This window comes from Hemitrygon akajei, chromosome 1 (genome assembly GCF_048418815.1).
Source record: "Hemitrygon akajei chromosome 1, sHemAka1.3, whole genome shotgun sequence".
NCBI classification, from domain to species: Eukaryota; Metazoa; Chordata; class Chondrichthyes; order Myliobatiformes; family Dasyatidae; genus Hemitrygon; species Hemitrygon akajei.
Window position 1 is genome coordinate 189,488,495 of NC_133124.1, and position 19,628 is coordinate 189,508,122.

Below are 19,628 nucleotides of genomic sequence, written 5' to 3' on the forward strand. Positions count from 1 at the left end.
TAAAGTATTTGGTTTTTTTATTAGCTGGTGTATATACTTGGGGGTCATTTTATCTAGTAATAAATTTCATGCTTACTGCTAGAGGACTTGGCAAAAATTTTAATACACAAATTAAAATTGTTGTTCTACTTAAAATTGTTCTTTTTGTCACCCCATTCAGTCCATGGTACCGCAGGTTATATTCTATTCTGGTTCATTTCAGTATGAAAGTGTCCTTTGATGGACTTTAAGTTAACAAGCACTTTACTGAGTTAGGTCTTAAGGGAACAGATTGTTGGAACTTGCCAACAAATTTTTCAGGTTACTGCCAGATAATTATCTTTACTTTCAGTGGGGCATTAGCAAGCTATCTACATATCTGTTGCATAACTGGCATCACACTTTGGCCAGTGTGTGCAAAAAAACTTGCATTTATCTGGAATTTGGCTGAGATTGGTTACTTTCACATATTGTTCTTCCAGCCCATCCAGTGAGGAGATCATTAATTTCCCATTATTTAGAGTTGAATTTGAATCCTTGCTTTTGGTGAAAATTTACATTTGTGTATTAGTTGTGTGACACTTGCTTCTCCTAGCGGTTTAATATAGAGGGTGATAACCCCCTGCCTGGCCAAACTTAAGAAATCTCGTTTGGGTGGATGCTGTGCGATGTGTCCCCTGTTACAAATCAGTACCCTGAAATAACAAACAGTACACAATATGCGATTAAACGAGCAAACTTTATAACTCTTACTTTGACTATATGGTTAGTAGAGAAACAAAATATAAAAGAAAAGGCGCTAATAATTATTAAACAGTCATGTGCACACAAAGTTGGAACTCACGCAGTCCAGCAGTTCTCCTTCCGCCATCGATCTCCTCCACCGGAACCCCACTGGGAGTGTTCCCCCCACATCCCCCCAGTCGGGCAGCCCACCGACTCACTCAAGTCGCGTCTCCTCTTCATTCCCCTCGCGCCTTCTGGCAAAAGTCCGCAAAACCAACAGCTTTCAGACACACAAGAAACAGTAACATTTCCCCCATTGGATAGTCACCCGTTATCTCTAGTTATAACCCGAACATTGCTGCTACAGAGAAACCATTACCTCATCAGTTAACATTATGGAGAAGTCATTTCAATAGCCTTAATAGTTAACATTACAGAGAAACCTTACATTCTCCCCCCACCGAAGTAAGTCATGCCCTCATGACATTGAGATAATTCACAACACAAAGCCCAATCCAGTGCAGAAAGCAGTGACATAACTCCCCAAAACAGTAGAGATCACGCCCTGTTCCCCAGGCACTACATAGACCAACCTATCCGGTGGTCTCCTAATTCTCTGAGACCTCTGTACCTCCTCACCTAACTCTTCAGTCTCAGACTCTACTGGGTCTGCTTGCCATGTCCTCCCTTGATCTATCACTCTTGTCCCCCTGCATCTCGGAGCCCTCTGTCCCATGTCCAGGCCCCACTTCCTCTGCTTCAGTGTCCTGCTGTAACCCAGGCTGCCCATGGCTAGCCCCCTCCACTTCACCTGACTCAGTGGGAGAAGAGCCAGGAGTCTCTTCCTCTGTCAATGGGGAATTAGCAAAGGGCAGCATATACCACACATCCAGATAATCATCCTTCGAGTCAGTATCCTTCTCATGGGTGGGGCCCGGCCCAGCAGTCACCCTGTGTTTTCGCAGACTCCTCTTACTAGGTGTAGGCTCCAAGTCGGGCTCTTGGTCTACCTGTCCTGGGGCAACAGGTGGTTCTGATAGAGAATCTTGACAGGCCCCTTCCCCTCCTCTGGTCTCTCCCAGAAAACCGGTAGTTTTGGCATCTGACTCTCCATCACATAGGGTGTGGCTGCCCAGTGGTCAGCCAACTTGTGCTTCCCAGGTAGCCCCAAATTCCTTATGACTCGATCTCCCAGCAAGAGTTGGGAGAACCTCACTTTCTGATCGTACCTCCTCTTATTCCCTCGATTCTGCTTGGCGCCGCAACCCCAGCTAATTCAGCTGTCTTCTCATATCAGACACGTACTTCAGATAAGGCTTCGGTGATAAGTCACCCGCGTTAATCCCAAAACAAAGGTCAATGGGCAACCTCGCCTCGCATCCAAACTTAAGATAATATGGTATGTACCCAGTAGCTTCATTTAGTGTGCAGTTGTAACAGTGAACCAGATGCCCAATATGTTGACTCCACCTGCTCTTGCTGATTTGCATGGTCCCGAGCATGTCTAGCAAGGTCCGATTAAACCTCTCAGGCTGGGGATCGCCCTGGTCCTGGACTCCAAGCATGTCCAGTAACTCATAGATAAGTCTGCTCTGGAAGTCCCATCCCTGGTCACTATGTATCCACCTGGGAATGCCATAATGAATGAAATACTTGTCCTATAACACTTTTGCCACCGTAGTCGCCCTCTGGTCCTTTGTAGGAAAAGCCTGAGCATATCGGGTGTAAGACATTTGCCGTGTTGCTGGTATCGGGTTCCAGGGGCCCTGCACTCTGAATGTGGGACAAAGGGGCGTATGCAACGAATGCACAACTTGCAGTATTCTTCAACCACCGACTTCATTCGGGGCCAGTAAAACCGATCTTTGAGCAATCCATAGGTCTTTTCCACCCCAATGTCCAGAATCATCATGAAGTGACTTCAACGCGATCCTCTGATACTTCTCAGGCAAAACCAGCACTAATATATCAAGAACCTCAGACGCTCCCACATCGGCCTTCGAGAACTCCAGTTTCACTGACCAATACCCATCGTAAGGATAATCACCAGCACCGATACCCCAAATGTCCAGTGCACTGAATGCTTTAGATACCGGTTATAGAAGGAACGGTACAGTAACGTGACCTGCGACCCGTGTTGAATATGGCTTTGGCATAGATACCCTCTATCCGAAGCGACACGCTGGAGCGTGGTCCCACCAATCCTTTCGGAATCGGGTCTTTTGCTTTCGGGAGTTCCTTGGTACATTGCTGGGAACGTGCTCCCCCAGAGACACCAGGCAGTTCCCTCACTGGGTCCCCTCCAAGTTTTCCCAATGACTCTCCCTGCTTGGATACCCGTGGATTCGTTCTCCGAGCGTCTCCCTGCCGCTCACATTCCCGCCGGGAGTGTCCCTCTTACCCACAGTTACAGCACACACTACCGGGCGCCCCAGCCACCCGCGGCCCTTCCCCTACCAGTCCTATCATACGAAGGGTCCACACCCGCCGTGAACCCCCCGGCCTCTCAGCGCTCAGCTCTGCCACTTCCCGGGTTGAGCTGGCCCCGGTCACTTCACCACGAGGGGCTACTACCGAGAACTGCGCCCTCCCGACGGAGTCCTCTCGCTGCCCCAAGGCGTTCTCATCCTCCCGCACCTCTCTGATCAGCTGAACGAACGATGGAGTGGGGGGGGGGGGCGTTTTACGGGACTGCCGGAGATCCCCAGCAATCCTGTCCTGGGCCTGGGCGCCCCTAGTGACCTGGTCCACCTCAGCCGCTCGAATGACCCCACGGCGCCGCAAACAATTTAACCGTCTGTCTAGTGGTACGCGGAGAGCTTCTCCCCCTTCTCCTGACGCATGTTTGGAAACTTGCCCAGGAGCTCCCGGTCAGACCAAAAGCGTTGTTGCTGCGGGATAATCTAACCTGACAGTTCTGAGAACGTCAGGAACCGATTGGTTACTTTCACATTTTGTTCTTTCAGCCCATCCAGTGAGGAGATCGTTAATTTCCCGTTATTTAGAGTTGAATTTGAATCCTTACTTTTGGTGAAATTTACATTTGTGTATTAGTTGTGTGACACTCGCTTCTCCTAGCGGTTTAATATAGAGGGTGATAACCCCCTGCCTGGCCAAACTTAAGAAATCTCGTTTGGGTGGATGCTGCGCGATGTGTCCCCTGTTACAAATCAATACCCTGAAATAACAAACAGTACACAATATGCGATTAAACGAGTAAACTTTATAACTCTGACTATATGATTAGTAGAGAAACGAAATATAAAAGAAAAGGCGCCAATAATCTATTAAACAGTCCTGTACGCACAAAGTTGGAGCTCACGCAGTCCAGTAGTTCTCCTTCCGCCATCGATCTCCTCCGGACCCCCGCTCGGTGTCCCCCCCCCCCCCCAGTCGGACGGCCCACCGACTCGCTCAAGTCGCGTCTCCTCTCTTCATTCCCCTCGTGCCTTCTGGCAAAAGCCCGCAAAACCAACAGCTTTCAGACACACAAGCAGGAATAACATTTCCCCCATTGGATAGTCACCCGTTATCTTTAGTTATAACCCGAACATTGCTGTTACAGAGAAACCATTACCTCATGGGTTAACATTACAGAGAAGCCATTTCATTAGCCTTAGGAGTTAACATTACAGAGAAACCCTACAGTGGGAAAATGTATAAAGATATTGTCTAAAAGACAAGTCATTTTTACCTACATAAGTTGATAACTGGGATGGATGACTAAAAGTTAAGAGCTTATATTCTGCCTCAAAGCAATGAAATATATTACGGGAATTCTGAAGCATAGATCCTCAGCATCTGGAGGCAAAGCAACCTGTGGTGGAAAGGTTTAAAAAAGTACACCCAGGATGCATGAATTAAAGAAGCACAAGGATTTCCGACCATACTAGGTCTGGAGGAGGGTATATAAGAGGTGTGAAGCCATGGATTGATAGATACAAGGACAGGTATTCTGCAGACCAGGAGCCAGTATAGGTCAGTATGTAAGGGCAATAGATGAGTGAAATTTATGGTAAATTTGAAAGCTTAATCCAGCTTTTTAGATCCAAACGATAGATGGTGCATAATGTTTTGTCCTGCTAGTTTCTTGTTTTGGGATATTGATTTAGATGTTTGGAATATTACTGAAGCTTTCAAAATTAAACCAATTAGAAGTAATAGTTCATTATGTGCTATCTTTTTTATTCTGTTAAAATAATGGATATATTTCAAAACACAAGCTATAGGAAAACTATGGCAACTCTTTTGATACTGCATTTCCTATCTATATGAAATAACTTTCTACTGTATTATATTTGCATGAGAAAACAATTATAACTGATATTAAATGTAGATCTCTGCTTCAGAAACTTGCAATCAACTAAAGATTCCACTGAGCTGAATGGAAATGCACATCACTCACAACATCAAATCAACAAACACATTTCCTAAGCACTTTTTCGATAACCAGTATTGAAACTGCAATGGCAAGCTATAATCAGTTATGTAATTCCAAGATATTTACATTCCAGTAAATATGGACAGCTATTTACATTTCAAACCCTATCCTCAGTCACAGAAGTTTATTGTGGTTCTTTCTGAAACTTGGATTAAAATTATAGCTGCCCATATATCCTTAAAAGCTCCTTATTGGGAATAATTATAATTCTTCATTCGTCAAAGTTTATTTTGATGGTAAGGGCTAGAACTTTGATATTTATTTTTTCCATTTAATCTAAACTGCATCAGCAATCTTGCCATGCTTTAGTAAATATCAGGTGTAAATATGAGAGTTTGCCTCCTCGAGCCCAAAAATAGTAAAGGTGGAATGTGTGAACAGGAGTTGAATGTCTTTACCAGACCACTGAAATGTATACTTTTGTGGTGCTGAGACTGTAATCATTCTTGTTTGATGTTTAAATTAATTATTTTCTAATTAATTCCACATGATAGCTCGGTTTATTTCACTGCCTGGCACATCAAAAATTATCTGCCCTGTGGTCATCGCTTGAGTCCTGGCATAGATTCTACAGATACAAGTAAGAACCAAGTATGTTTTCAAGTCATTGGCCTGAAATGTTATCCCTGATTTTATGTTCATAAATGCTTCATGACCTGCAGAGCATTTAATGGATTGCTTTTCAAATTAAATTTCTAGCATTTGTTACTATTTGGCTTTTATGGTGAATAGAATATAATCTGACCAGTTACTTCCATATCCCCTATAACTGGTAGAAATCAGTTGTGGCACTACAATTATTAAATGTTTAATCTTACCACTTATTGAGCTGAAATCTGTACCAATCTCTTGGACCACAAATTTTAAAATTCTAGCTTCCCATGGATTGATTTAGTTCTGCTCTTACAATGACCCTTCCTCAAGGAAAATTAGTACAGATTTCTAAAATTATTATTGATTTATACTGAGAAGGGATTTTGAGCACTTGGATGGAATAGGGTATCTGAATGTTAAAAGTTGGAATATTTATGTTGGGCTTACTTTGTGTAGAAGTTACTGTAGGTTAGTTTTACTGTACTGAGTTGGATAAGCATGTTTGGTTTGGTTCTGTTTACAATAATCCCAGAGGATCTGGAGATGTTTAACTACTTCATCGTGATGCGCCCATGTTAAGTTAGATAATGAGACCGTTCTTTTCTGCTGATGAAGCTAGGCAAAGTTACATTTTTAAAGTATTACATGACTATTGATAATGCTAATGATTGAAGGCAGTTTTAAGGGTTTAGTCTCCTCACAAAACTAAATCTGATTGAAACTTGATCCACATACACATTGATCAATTATAGCAATTTATACTTCTGACAAGACTTAACTGTAATGATTTTTATAGATGTATTATGATAGTCCATCAGTGACATCACTGCTTCTAAACAAAAAGCCCTTTATTTCCTAATTAAATCTAAATGTACAACTGAGCAAATCCTCTACTGTGAAGTCCGGGTCTGGTTTCGGTGACCCATCCGAGATCCTGCACGCACTCGAATTTTGCGTATCTTCTTTACCCTCCTTCCTCGCGACAGGATCATATTGATAGGCTCGCGTCCATATTGTTCCATGATTTCCTGAATTCTGTGCCAGTTGGATTTGCGCAGATTGAAGTTGCACTGCGTTGCCTCATTCTCATATCCCACATGACACACCCGCGTGCTGGTTGCGTAACCCACTGCTTTCACAGTCACTCGATAATCACCAGGGTTCAGTATTCGCCAATAGTCCCCATCAGTTGCTAGAAAAAGAAGCAAAACCAGCTCAGTTGATTGAAACACTAAAGTCAGATATGGGGAGGAACAGTTAACATAACAAAAATTGCATCCTAAAGATTCAATCTAGGTTTTAGTTCTTCAGATAGAATTTGTTTCACTGAATTATTACTATTTCTTTTGGTGAAAATGAAATCAAGAGATTAAATTGTACAACTTTGTAGTTCAAGACTTGAATACTGCTGGGACTAACATGGGATCTGCCTTTCGCTCTTGTTTCTTGTAGAAACATTAAGATACTATTCAAACTCCCCCACCCCCACCCCAAATCTGTTCTGGAGAAACAAATCATGTTTCTCATACTTTAATATCCTTTTTTGATTTGCCAAAATCGACATCCATGTTTTTTGGGGTTGGTTAGTTTCAGATTTCTGCTACTCTTTTTTGAATAGTCCTCATTACTAACTTGACTAGCTCCAATGTTAAGAATGTTCTCGGTTTCTTCCCTTCCCTTTTCACACTATATATTTCCTTCTCTTAGCATTGGTTGATTATTTTTAAGCACCAATTGAATTGTACTCCATTCTTTCCTTTTATTCCAAGAAATTGAAATTTGCAATCAGTTTTCTCAGATCTTGCCCAGCTTTTTCAGGAGGCATTGGTAACATGTTTTATCCTGTCTCTTAATTTATTAACAGTCTTACTGGAGATCGTGAATTGTATCCACTGGAAATATTTTAAATGGTATTCTACCTGTCATCACATCATGATCTACTCCTTCTACTGATATTGTGGCATTAGCAATCCCATTTCCATCCAAATCCCGTACCAGGCCTTTTATCCCACGATGTATCTGAAACAGAATATTGTAAAAGCAAGCTTTTAGTACCCAATGTACATTCCTGCATTTGAAAATTTTCTTCCCACAGAAGTGTCACAGGTTTAGAATGGATGCACTGCTTCTAAATCTACCCCACCCCCTGCATTAGATTTTGATCCTTGTCTCCTTGAATCTTCAGGTTAGCTTTAACTGCAATTCTTTTACATCGCTAAAATGGAACAATGGTTTTAACGCGATTTTCTTTTGCATTTTAGCTTTTGGCTCTTTGTGTGAAGTATATACACGTAAGAATGCATACAGTGCTGTACTGTGCAAAAGTCTTGTGCCTAAGACTTCTGCATGGTACTGTAGTAACTTTATGTATTGCACTGTATAGCTGCTGCAGCAAAAGAATCCTGACACATGTGAGTGATGCTAAACCTGATTCTGATATGGGTCTCTATTGTGGGCTGAGAGTGGGAAGCGGGCAGGGAGAGGGAAGCACCAGAGAGACACTCTGTAATGATCAATGAACCAATCAAATGACCTTTCCTGGTGTCCCTACACCCCTCCTGCAGTACTCCATCATTGCCATGTGTATGTGTATAGATACACATACACACTCAATTTTCTTTTGGCCAGTGCAGGCTCAGTTTGAACCCATGCTTGTTTGCGTATAGCCAGTCCAGATGGGACGTGTCAAAGATGTTTATCTGCAGAACCCAGAAGGGATCCAGCAAGATAAAGAAAGGGCTTGGCAACAAACCAGAGAGACATGACTTCCTGAACATCTTGCCAGTTTTTGATGAAAAGACTTGAGACTTCTCAAGTTACGAGACATTCTTAAAAGTTTTTAAACTAAAAATATTTTGTAAGTAATTTAAAATCATTAAATATGGAAAGTAATTGAATATTTTCCCATTTAATCTTTAGGCTGTGAATTTACATCTGTTCTTGTGCTAAGCACGGTGCCATAAATCAGAGAGACACTGTATCATGGTACCAAGTTACCTTCAAAAAGGTGGCTAGCAAACCTTACCTATTTTTCAGCAAGTCAGCACAGATAAGATAGGTAATTACAGGCCTGTGAGTTTAATATCATCAATAGGGATTTCATTTTTTAACAAGTTCTGAGGAAAAGGCTTCATCTAGACTTGGAAGGTCAGGAATGAATCTAAGACTACTGGCATGCCTTTCTTGGAGAGCAATAACTGACTGATTTGAAAGATCTTTTTTGAAGAGGTACTGAAGCTTATTGATGAGGGCCGTGCATTCGATGTAATCTTGATGGAGTTCCAAGAACTTGACCTGGTCATCTTTAAATTTCCGTCTCTCATCTTAAATACCTCTCCATGGGAAGAGGATTCTGATTCTCTACCTCTCATAGTGTTATCCTGTTCACCTCAGCAACAAGTATATCTCTTTGGATGCTGCTGTGGGGTGGAGGTAGGGTATAAGTCAGAAAAGGATAAAGTTAAACAGTGCAGTAGTGGTAGAGGGCTTGATAGTTAGGGGGACGGACAGGAAATTCTGTGGCTACAAAAAGGACACCAGGATGGTGTGTTGCCTCCTGGGTTCTAGGATCCAGGACGTCTTGGAGAAGGTGCAGTATATTCTCAAAGGGGAGGGTAAACAGCCAGAGGTCATGGTGCATATTATCACCAATGACCGGCAGAAAAGGGGAAGAGAAGTTTTGATGGGGCAGAATTTGTTAAGTGTGCTCCGGGGGCAGTTGGGGATCAGTGACCATAACTCCTTAACTTTCAGGATGGCTATAGATAAGGAGAGGTATGGTCCTTGTGGAAATTATGAGGGACATTAGGCAGGGACTAATGAAAGATAACTGGGAACACCTTTTTTTTCTGGCAAATCCACATTAGACATGTGGAGGGTGTTTAAAGATCAATTGCACAGAGTACAGGAAAGGTGTGTTCCTTTTAGAAGGAAGGACAGGGATGGAAAGATAAGAGAACCTTGGATGTCCAGAGAGGTGATGAAATTAGTCAGAAAGGAAAAGTATGTAAAGCTTTAGAAGTTAGGGTCAAGCAGCACATGAGGACCAGGATATCCGTGCTGAGTGCCACAATACGTTTGGGCATTTAGGGGTTAAGGAGGAGGAAGTATTGGATGATCTATTGTGAGGTGTTGCGCCTTGATAGGGCAAATGCAAAGAGACTGTTAGGGGCAAGGCTGAGCAAGACTCTGAACAGTGTTGCTGAGCAGAGAGATCTTGGGTTCCAAGTTCATAGCTCCTTGAAAGTTTCTGCACAGGTTGATGGGATGATGAGGAAGACTTAGGGAATGCTTTTTATTAGTCATTGCATTAAGTTAAAAAGTCAATAGGTTATGTTGCAACTTTATAAAACTCTGGTTAGGCCATATCTAGAGTACAGTATTGTATACACTTTTAGTCACCCCACTATAGGAAAAATGTTCAGGCTTCGGAGAGGGTACAGAAGAGGTTTGCAGGATCCTGCCTTGTTTAGAGGGTATGTGCTTCATGAGAGGCTGGTCAAACTTGGATAGTTTTCTCTGTGGGGAGATCTGATAGAGGTTTATAAGATTTTGAGTGGCATAGATATAGAGTAGAGAGGGAGTATCTTTTACCCAGAGTACAAATGTCTAATACCAGAGGGCATGCATTGAAGGTGAGAGGGTGAAGGGTCAAAGGGGATGTTTTTTTTTCTCTCAATCGTAGATGCCTAGAATGCACTGCCAGCTACGGTGGTAGGGGCAAATAATTAGAGGCTTTTATGAGATGTTTAGATATGTGTTGGCCTAGTGGACAAGGCATCAGACTAGTAACCTGAAGGTCACTGGTTCGAGCCTCAGCTGAGGCAGCGTGTTGTGTCCTTGAGCAAGGCACTTAACAACACATTGCTCTGCGACGTCGCCAGTGCCAAGCTGCTTGGGTCCTAGTGCCCTTCCCTTGGGCAACATCAGTGGCATGGAGAGGGGAAGGCCTGCAGCTTGGGCAACTGCCGGTCTCCCATACAACCGTGCCCAGGCCTACACCCTGGAAACTCCAGGCGCAGATCCATGGTCTCTAGAGACCGACGGATGCCACCAGATAGTCACATGAATGTGATGAAGATGAGGGATATGGACATTGTGTCAGTAGGAGGGATTAGTTTTGGGTTTTTAAAAATGTACTTTTTTTAGCTGGTTTGGCACAGCATTGTGGGCCGAAAGGACTGTTCCTTTGCTGTTGTTTTCTATGTTCTAATTTCTATCAGATTTCTGCTTACTGCTCTAGGTTTGTCTGACTTCTCCTCCAGCCCAGGCAACATCCTAGTAAATCTACACCCTCACCTTAATCTCTACATCCTATAACAAGATGACCAGAACTGCATGCAGTACTCCAAGTGGAGTCTCTCTAAAGGTTTTTGTTATAACTGCGATATGACTTCCTTATTCTTGTATTCAGTGTTCCAAAGAATGAAGGCAAACATACCATCTTTACCACCCTATCTACTTCCACGGCCACTTCCAGTGAGCTATAGACTTAGACCCCAGAACACTCTACATCAATATTGTTATGGGTTCTGCAATTAACTATTCTTTCCACATAACTTTAACTTCCTAAAGAACACCTTACACTTGCTCAGAGTAAGTCCCACCTTCTGTTTCTCTGCCCATACCTGTAACTTGACTATATTCTGCTGTTTTCTTTAACAGACACCTCCTGTCTTCAACTACACCAACTTGTTTCACACATCTCTTTTTCATCTGAGCCTTTGCCTGCTAATGTTTGACCTTTTTGCTCTGGGGGGAGGGAAGCTTTTCTACCCTATCGATGCCTCTCATAATTTTTATATACTTCTGTTAGGTCATCTCTCAGCTTCCAAAGCTCCGGCAAAAATGAGTTTGTCCAACCTCTCCTTATAGCTGATACATTCCAATCCAGGCAAAAGCCTGGCAGAGATACAAAACTCCAGATGCTGGAATCTGGAGGAAAGAAATTTAGGTCAAGGCTCTATATCAGGATCTGAAATATCAATTATGTTTTTACCTCCACTGGTTTTGCCTGATACACCAAGTTCTATGGTTTTTTTGCTCAGCACCCTGGTGAACCTCTTCTGCATCCACTCCAAAGTTTCCACATCTTTCCTATGGTGTGACGACCAGACCCGTCCAGCCAAGGTTTATTCTTTTTATACAACTTCAACACCAATTCTGAACATTTATACTCCATGCCCCAAATAATGCAAGAAGTATTGTAGGAAAGACAGATGAGTACAGGGCATGGATCAATACATGGAATTACGATATTGTAGCCATTAGTGAGACAGGAGGGGCAGGACTGGCAGCTTAATATTCCAGAGTTCCGTTGTTTCAGATGCAATAGTGTGGGAGAGATTACTAGCCAGGGAAAATTTCTTGGTAGTGTTCAGACTGGAGGGCTCATCTAGTGAGGCTTTATGGGTCGAACTGAGGAATAAGAAAATTATGACCGCATTAATGGGACTATATTGCAGACCACCTAATAGTCTGCAGGATTTAGAGGAACAAATTTGTAGAGAGATCGCAGACTCCTGCAAGAAACAGGTTGTTATAGTAAGTCATTTTAACTTTCCACATATGATACAGTATGGGACTCCCCATACTGTAAACGGCCTAGATGGAATGGTTTGTCAAATGTTTCCTTAATCAGTACGTAGAAGTCCCAACGAGAGAGTGTGTGTTACTTGATCTCCTATTAGGGAATGACACAGAGCAGGTGACAGAAGATTGTGTAGAAGAACACTTTGAAATTAATGGTGTTGATAATGATCATTCGATGCAAAGTAAATATGGTTGCAATTCTAAATTGGAAGAAGCCCAACTTTGATGGTATCAGAAAGGATTGGGACAGGCTGTTTTCTGGCAAAGGTGTACTTGGTAAGTGGGAGGCCTTCAAAAGTGAAATTTTGAGAGTACAATACAAAGCTTGTATGTGCCTTTCGGAATAAATATTGGAAGGTATCCTGAAGGACTGGATATATGAGTACTTGGATAGACAGGGATTGTTTAGGAGTAGTCAGCATAGCTTTGTGTGTGGTGGTCATGTCTAACCAATCTTACAGAGAAGTTAACAGGAAAGTTGATGAAGGCAAGGCAGTGGATGTTGTTTACGTGGAATTTAGAAAGACATTTGACACGATCCGGCATGGGAGGAAGAAGATGAGGTAGTAAACTGGATTAAACATTGACTTTGTGGGAGAAGCCAGAGAGTGGTAGCCTGTGAGTGGAGGTCTGTAACTAGAGGAGTGCTGCAGGGATTGGTGCTGGGTCCATTGTAATCTATCATCTATAGCAACAATCTGGATGATAATGTGGTTAACTGGATCGGCAAATTTGTGGATGACACCAAGACTGGTGTAGTGGACAGTGAAGAATCCTGTCGTGGCTTTTGGAGGGATCTGGACCAGCTGAAAAATGGCAGATGGAATTTAATGCAGACAAGTGCAAGGTGTTGCACTTCAGTGGGACCAACCAGGGTAGGTCTTACGCAGTAAGTGTAGGGCACTGAGGAGTGCAGTGAAGCAAAGGGTTTGGTAATGAAGGTCCGTAATTCTTTGAAAATTGAGTTTCAGGTAGATAGAGTAAAGAAAAACCTTTGGCACATTGGTCTTCATAAATCAAAGTAATGAGTACAGGAGATGGGATGTTATGTTGAATTTGCATAAGACATCGGTGAGGCCTAATTTGAAGTTTTGGTCACCTATCTATAGGAAAGATGTAAATAAGGTTGAAAGAGTACAGAGAAAATGTAAATCATCGTTGCTAGGGCTGGTGGACCTGAGTTATAAGGGAGGATTTAATAGGTTAGGACTTTACTCCTTGGAATGTAGAAGATTGTGGGGAGATTTGATAGAGATATACTAAATTATGAGGGGTATAGATAGGGAAAATGAAAGCAGGCTTTTTCCACTGAAATGTTGGACTACAACTAGAGGTCATGGGTTAAAGGTGAAAAGTTTAAGGAGGAATGTGAGAGTAAGCATCGTCACTTAGAGGGTCATGAGAGTGTGGAATGAGCTCCCAGTGCAAGTGGTGTATGCGAGCTTGATTTCAGAACTGTGGTCTGGGTGCAGGTCAATTGGACCAGGCAGTTTAAATGGTTTGGCACAGACTAGGTGGGCCAAAGGGCCTGTTTCTCTGCTGTACTTTTCTACGACTCCAATGAAGGCAAGCATACCATTTGCCTTCCTACCCAATCACTTTTAAGGAGAGTAGTTTTAAGCCATGGAATGATGTTGATGAGGTGATATGATGAGAGAACACGGGCAGAGGGAACATAATCCTGGAAAGTGAGAGGAGATTCAATCTGAGAAGATTAACAAGGCTCAAATCATGCAAATGAATGCTGTAATGAAATATTAAGGGCACGGTGTACAAGTGGAATTCAGCAAAGAAATCGGGCGATAATTTGATTCAGCCAGTCAGCATGTTTTGGACTCGTGAAACCTATCTTACTGGAAATGGTTCAATGTTGCATTCAACGTTAGTAGTTTTCCATTACCTGTTCCATAAAGTGGAGCAGTGCCTCCTGGTTCTTCTCCCATTCCTTTGACAGCTCAGACTCATGAGGGAATTTATCACAGCCAACATAAATGGAGAGTTGGAAGCAGTTGGTGTGCAGATAGCAGAAATCATTCATAGCTGTGGAAAAGAAGACTTTTCAGGACCGGATCTCTCACCGTCAGAATGCGTCCAAAGACATTACACACTATTGCCACCAAACAGCAGAGCTAAATTGTTTTTAGACATTTATAGCACCAAATGACACAAAGTTCTGTTAGGAGCAATTGTAACAGCTTTTGCTGAATCGGAATTTATCAATTGCACATTAGTACATTTTAACATTTAAACTATTAACTTTGCTTATAGAACTGTTGATGATCTAAATAGCCTATCACAAATTTTGCAAAATGTTCTCCCAAAGATCTTTTGATGAGGCAGATGGCCTCTGGAATTTCCAGATTTTACTGAGTTTTATTCAGTTTTATACTGTGGGGGCTATGTCCTCTCAGGTTTGAGATTACCAGATTTACTTCTTGCAACCACCAGGGGGCGAACACACCATTATCCCTTCATCTCGAGGAAATGAAACAGGTTTTCGAGGCATTAGGCTAGTGTTCTTGTAAAGCCAATTGTCAAGTCTTTCCATTGCACAAAACTAGCATTGAAACAAATCTTACGTCAGAGCTTTGTGAAAGGTAGTTGCAACCTCTTGACTTCTGCATATTGATTACATGCAGCTCTGAAATATTGACTGTAGGTTGTCATTAATAGCTGTTAAAGGGCAGGACAAAAACAATTCTGATTCCTTCCAAGTGTAAAATTATAGGGTGATTCATCAACAAGCAGCTGGACACTGAAGATGGATGTGTTATATTTTGTTAAAAGTATAGGTGCAATATGAAAAGACAAAAATGAGTATCATTATAAAATCTACATCTACAATTTTTAGAACGTATTTTAGAAATTAGGTTTAATAAAAGGATTTTGGAATTAGATGGGTAAATTTAATTTTCTATATTAGTTTAACTTCAGATTTTCAAAGTATTTATCTTTCTGCATCAATCTAATCAATGTGGGATGGTCTAGCATTGATGGAGTTTCCTGGTCATTAGACAGTGACTTGATCACTAGACACCCTGAAATGACCCTTTCCTCATATCTGTCTTATAATATTTCTGCTTAATGTGTTTGTCATTCTATAATACTCTGCATTTTCGACCAAAGTTACCAACTCCTCATTGAGAACGTGGCAAGCACATGAAAATACTCAGTGCATTGAAAGTTGTGAGCTGCTGGCGCATTTGACCTTTAACAACAAATTATACTTTAAAAGCTTGGTAAATGAGTGATTTGTTCCATCAGTTTAAAAATGAAAAATTTCCCGCTGTGAAACAGGAAGGAGAAGGCCTGCGGTATGTCAAATTACTAGGTGAACGAGTAGTTTTGGGAGTACTGCGAGTCTGTGTCCTTATTGATGCTTGCTGCTCTCTCGAGTGCTCACTGGAGGGCACTGATGCTTTTTTTGCTGGTGGGGGGGGCATGAGTTTCCTTGCTACTGCTTGTGCGTGGGATGGGGGGGCTTTGGGCTTCTAACGTTTAACTGTCATTCATTCTTTGGGGCACTCCTCTGTTTTCGTGGATGTTTGCGAAGAAAAAGAATTTCAGGACGTATATTGTATACATTTCTCTGACATTAAATGTACCTATTGAAATCTAAAAGATGAAGTGAATGTCCCCTCTCTTTATTCATAGTGATTATTTACCCTACATTGGACTAGATACAAAATTTCTCCCTTCATTTACTAAGGAAAAGTCTTAACCGTCCTTGGAGTGACTTGTTGCAAGAGCAGTTAACTTCCAGAACTGAAACTTTTTCTGGTACCATGATTTTCCTGTAGGGTACGATTATACTTACTGCCAACAGATGGACGCCATGCCCCACCATTGATGATCCCAGAACCTTTAGTGAAGTCATCAGAGTGGCATTTGCCTTGATATGTTTCAACCATGCCAACATTTGCAGAAGCATAAGAGGTAGCCAGCCAATGGAATACATGGTCATCAGGTGTATCCATGTATTTGCGTTTTTCACTTTCCTCATAATAGTCTAACATCTGTGCTCTTCGCATCATCTCTTCTCTCCGCAACATCTCTTCTGTTTCCTCTTCGGGTACTGCCATGTTGAATGGAAACGTCACCACCTGCTCGCCTCCGAGGATGTTGGCTCCAAGTACAAAAGGGATTTTTTCTAACCATGCTATAATAGCACGTGTTTCCACAGCGACCTGAGTAAGATGCAAAAAAAAAGCTTATCTCATAATATGGAAATGAAAAGTACTCCGTTGGTCAGGGTTGACCATGGACGTTGCATCCTAGCTGTCTAGATACACAAGCCAGGGCAGTACAATACGGTGAGTAATTTGTTGCCCATGTAGCAAGCTCCCCCTCTCCATGCATCAGGTGAACCCAAAGAAACGGCAGAGACCGATACAGTTTGGTACCAGCAACATCACAGGAGTTGCCAGTCAACATAAAACTCAATGTAGGATCACCTTAGGGACTCCAGCTCCGGATTTTTCCCTCGGGGTTTACTCTCGAAGCCTTCCCCATGAGGGGAAGGCAGCAGAGGTTTGAGATCAGAATTTTCCTTCTCCTAGATGAGCTGCCTACTGCAGCTGACGAGCTTCATCTGGTTCCTTAAGGTTGTTGTAGCCGGGGATGGCAATGGGGACAAGCTCCCACTACCCATTAAATGCTCCCAATGGCGCACACCTCAAACAACCTCTGACAACCAAATCCAGCTCCTGGCCTTCACATGTGGCTCAGCTACTGTGAAAGGACTAGATGGGATAAGATTTGTCAAGTGTGTTCAGGAAAGTTTCCTTAATCAGTATAGAGAAATCCCAATGAGAGAGTGTGATCTCCATTTAGGAAATGAGTCAGGACAAATGACAGAAGTTTGTGTAGGGAAACACTTTGCCATTAGTTTCAAGTAAATATGCAAAAAGATGGGTCTGGTCTGTGGGCTGAGATTCCAAATTGGAAAAGGGGCAATTTTGATGGTAGCAGAAAGGATCCTGCAAGTGTGGATTGGTTCAGGCTATTTTCTGGCAACGGTGTGCTTGGTAAGTTGGAGGCCTTCAAAAGTGAAATTTTGAGAATACAAAGCTTGCATATGCCTGTCAGAATAAAGGGCAAGGATGACAGGTTTCTAGAACCTTGGTCTTTGAGAGATATCGAGACCCTGGTCAAGGAGAAAAAGGAGGTGCATAGCAGGTATAGGCAGGTGGGATGAAATGAGATACTTGAGTATAAGAAATGCAAGAGAACACTTAAGAGAGAAATCAGGAAGGTCAAAAGGAGGCACAAATTTGGTCTAGCAGACAAGGTGAAGGAGAAGCTTAAAGGCTTCCAGTGATATGTTAAGAGCAGAAGGATTGCAAGTGAAAAAAACAGTCATCTGGAAGATCAGAATGGTGTCCATGTGTGGAGCCAAAGGAGATGGGGAGATCTTAAATGAATTTTTTGCATCGGGAGACTGACACTGTTATAGAAGTGAGGCAAAGCAGCATTGAGTTCATGGATATGATATAGATTACAGAGGAGGAGGTGTTTGCTGCCTTGAGACAAATCAGGGTGGACAAATCCCCAGGGCTTGACAAGGTGTTCCATCGGTCTCTGAGGGAGGCAAGGGCAGAAATTGTTGGAGCTGTGGCAGAGCTATTTGAGGGATTGGAGGATAGCTAATGTCATTCCACTGTTTAAGAAAGGCTGTAAATAATAAACCAGGAAATTAAAGGCCGGTGAGCCTGATAACAGTTGTGGGAAAGTTATTGGAAGGTATTCTAAGGACCAGACATATAACTAGCTGGATAGATAGGGACTGATTAGACGATAGCCAGCACAGTCATGTCTAACCAATCTTAAGGAGTTTTTGGAGAAGTTACCAGAAAAGTTGATGAGGGCAAGGCAGGGGATGTTGTCTGCATGGATTTCAGTAAGGCATTTGAGATGGTCCCAAATTGGGGGGGGGGGGGGGGGGGTAGGATTTGTTAAGAAGGTTGAATCGATTAGCATTCAGATACTGGCTTTGTGGGAGAAGCCAGAGAGTGGTAGTAGCTGGTTGCCTCTTTGACCGGAGGTCTGTGACTAGTGGTGTGCCACAGGGATCGGTGCTGGGTCTGTTGTTGTTTATCATCTATATCAACGATCTGGATGATAATGTGATTAACTGGATCAGCAAATTTGCAGATGACACCAAGATCGGGAGTGTAGTGGACAGATGAAGGCTATAAAAGCTTGCAGAAGGATCTGGACCATTGGCAAAATAGGCTGAAAAGTGACAGGTGGAATTTAATGCAGACATGTGTGAGGTCTTGCACTTTGGGGGGACCAGCCAGGGTAGGACTTACCCAGTGAGTGGCTGGGCACCGAGGAGTGCAATAGAACAAAGGGCTCTGGGAATACAGGTCCATAATTCATTCAAAGTGGGGTCACAGGTTGATAGGGTTGTAAAGAAAACTTTTAACAAATGTTATGAAGTTGTATAAGACTGGGTGAGGCCTAATTTGGAATATTTTGTGCAGTTTGGTCGTTTGCCTATGTGAAAGATGTAAATAAGATTGAAAAAGTACAGAGAATATTTACAAGGATGATGTCAGGATTGGAGAACCTGAGTCATAAGGAAAGATTGAATAGGTTAAAACTTCATTCTCTGGATTTGACAGAGCTGTACAAAATTATGAGGATTTTAGATAGGGTAAATGCAAGCAGGCATTTTCCACTGAGATTGGGTGAGGTCATGGGTTAAGAGTGGAAGGTGAAATGTTTAAGGGGAACATGAGGAGAAACGTCTTCCCTCAGAGGATCGTACAAATGTGGAACAAGCTGCCCGAGTAAGTGGTGGATGTAACTTTGATTTGAACATTTAATAAATGTTTGGACAGGCACAAGAATGGGAGGGATATGGAAGGCTATAGACTGGGTGCAGGTCGATGGGACTAGGCTGTTTAAATGGTTTGGCATGGACTAGATGGGCTGAAGGGCCTGTTTCTGTGCTGCACTTTATCCATGACTCTATTCGTTCACTTTCATACGGATTACACTGACTGGGCCATCTGTCTCTACCCTTGACCAAAGCAGCCCACTCCTCCTCAAACTGTTCCTGGCTCTCATTTACTACCTGTGCTATTTCAGAGCTCAAAGTAAACTTAGCATAACACTCCTAAACACAGTCAGGCTGCTGCTTTCATAGGCTGAATCCGATCTCTCCAAACCCAATCGAAATGAAACGGGAATCAAAACCTGAAGGTAACAAACAATTTCCACTCAGACAAGAAGCGGCAGAAAACTTCAACATTGAATTTAATGATTTGATAAAACTGAATGTGTTGTG

At 42.5% G+C, this 19,628-nt stretch overlaps 1 protein-coding gene across 1 annotated transcript in view; it reads right to left on the reverse strand.

Annotated features, from left to right (window-relative positions):
• Positions 1-6,570: 6,570 nt before the first annotated feature.
• LOC140733656 (inactive carboxypeptidase-like protein X2) overlaps positions 6,571-19,628 on the reverse strand; it is a 117,570-nt gene continuing 104,512 nt past the window's right edge. Inside the window, exons 19-22 of the mRNA XM_073057283.1 lie at positions 16,149-16,518; positions 14,232-14,371; positions 7,660-7,759; positions 6,571-6,932 (exon numbers count right to left, since the gene is read on the reverse strand). Of these exons, the coding sequence (XP_072913384.1) occupies positions 6,631-6,932; positions 7,660-7,759; positions 14,232-14,371; positions 16,149-16,518 (912 nt within the window). The 3' untranslated portion in view covers positions 6,571-6,630. The remainder of the gene's footprint in view (positions 6,933-7,659; positions 7,760-14,231; positions 14,372-16,148; positions 16,519-19,628) is intronic.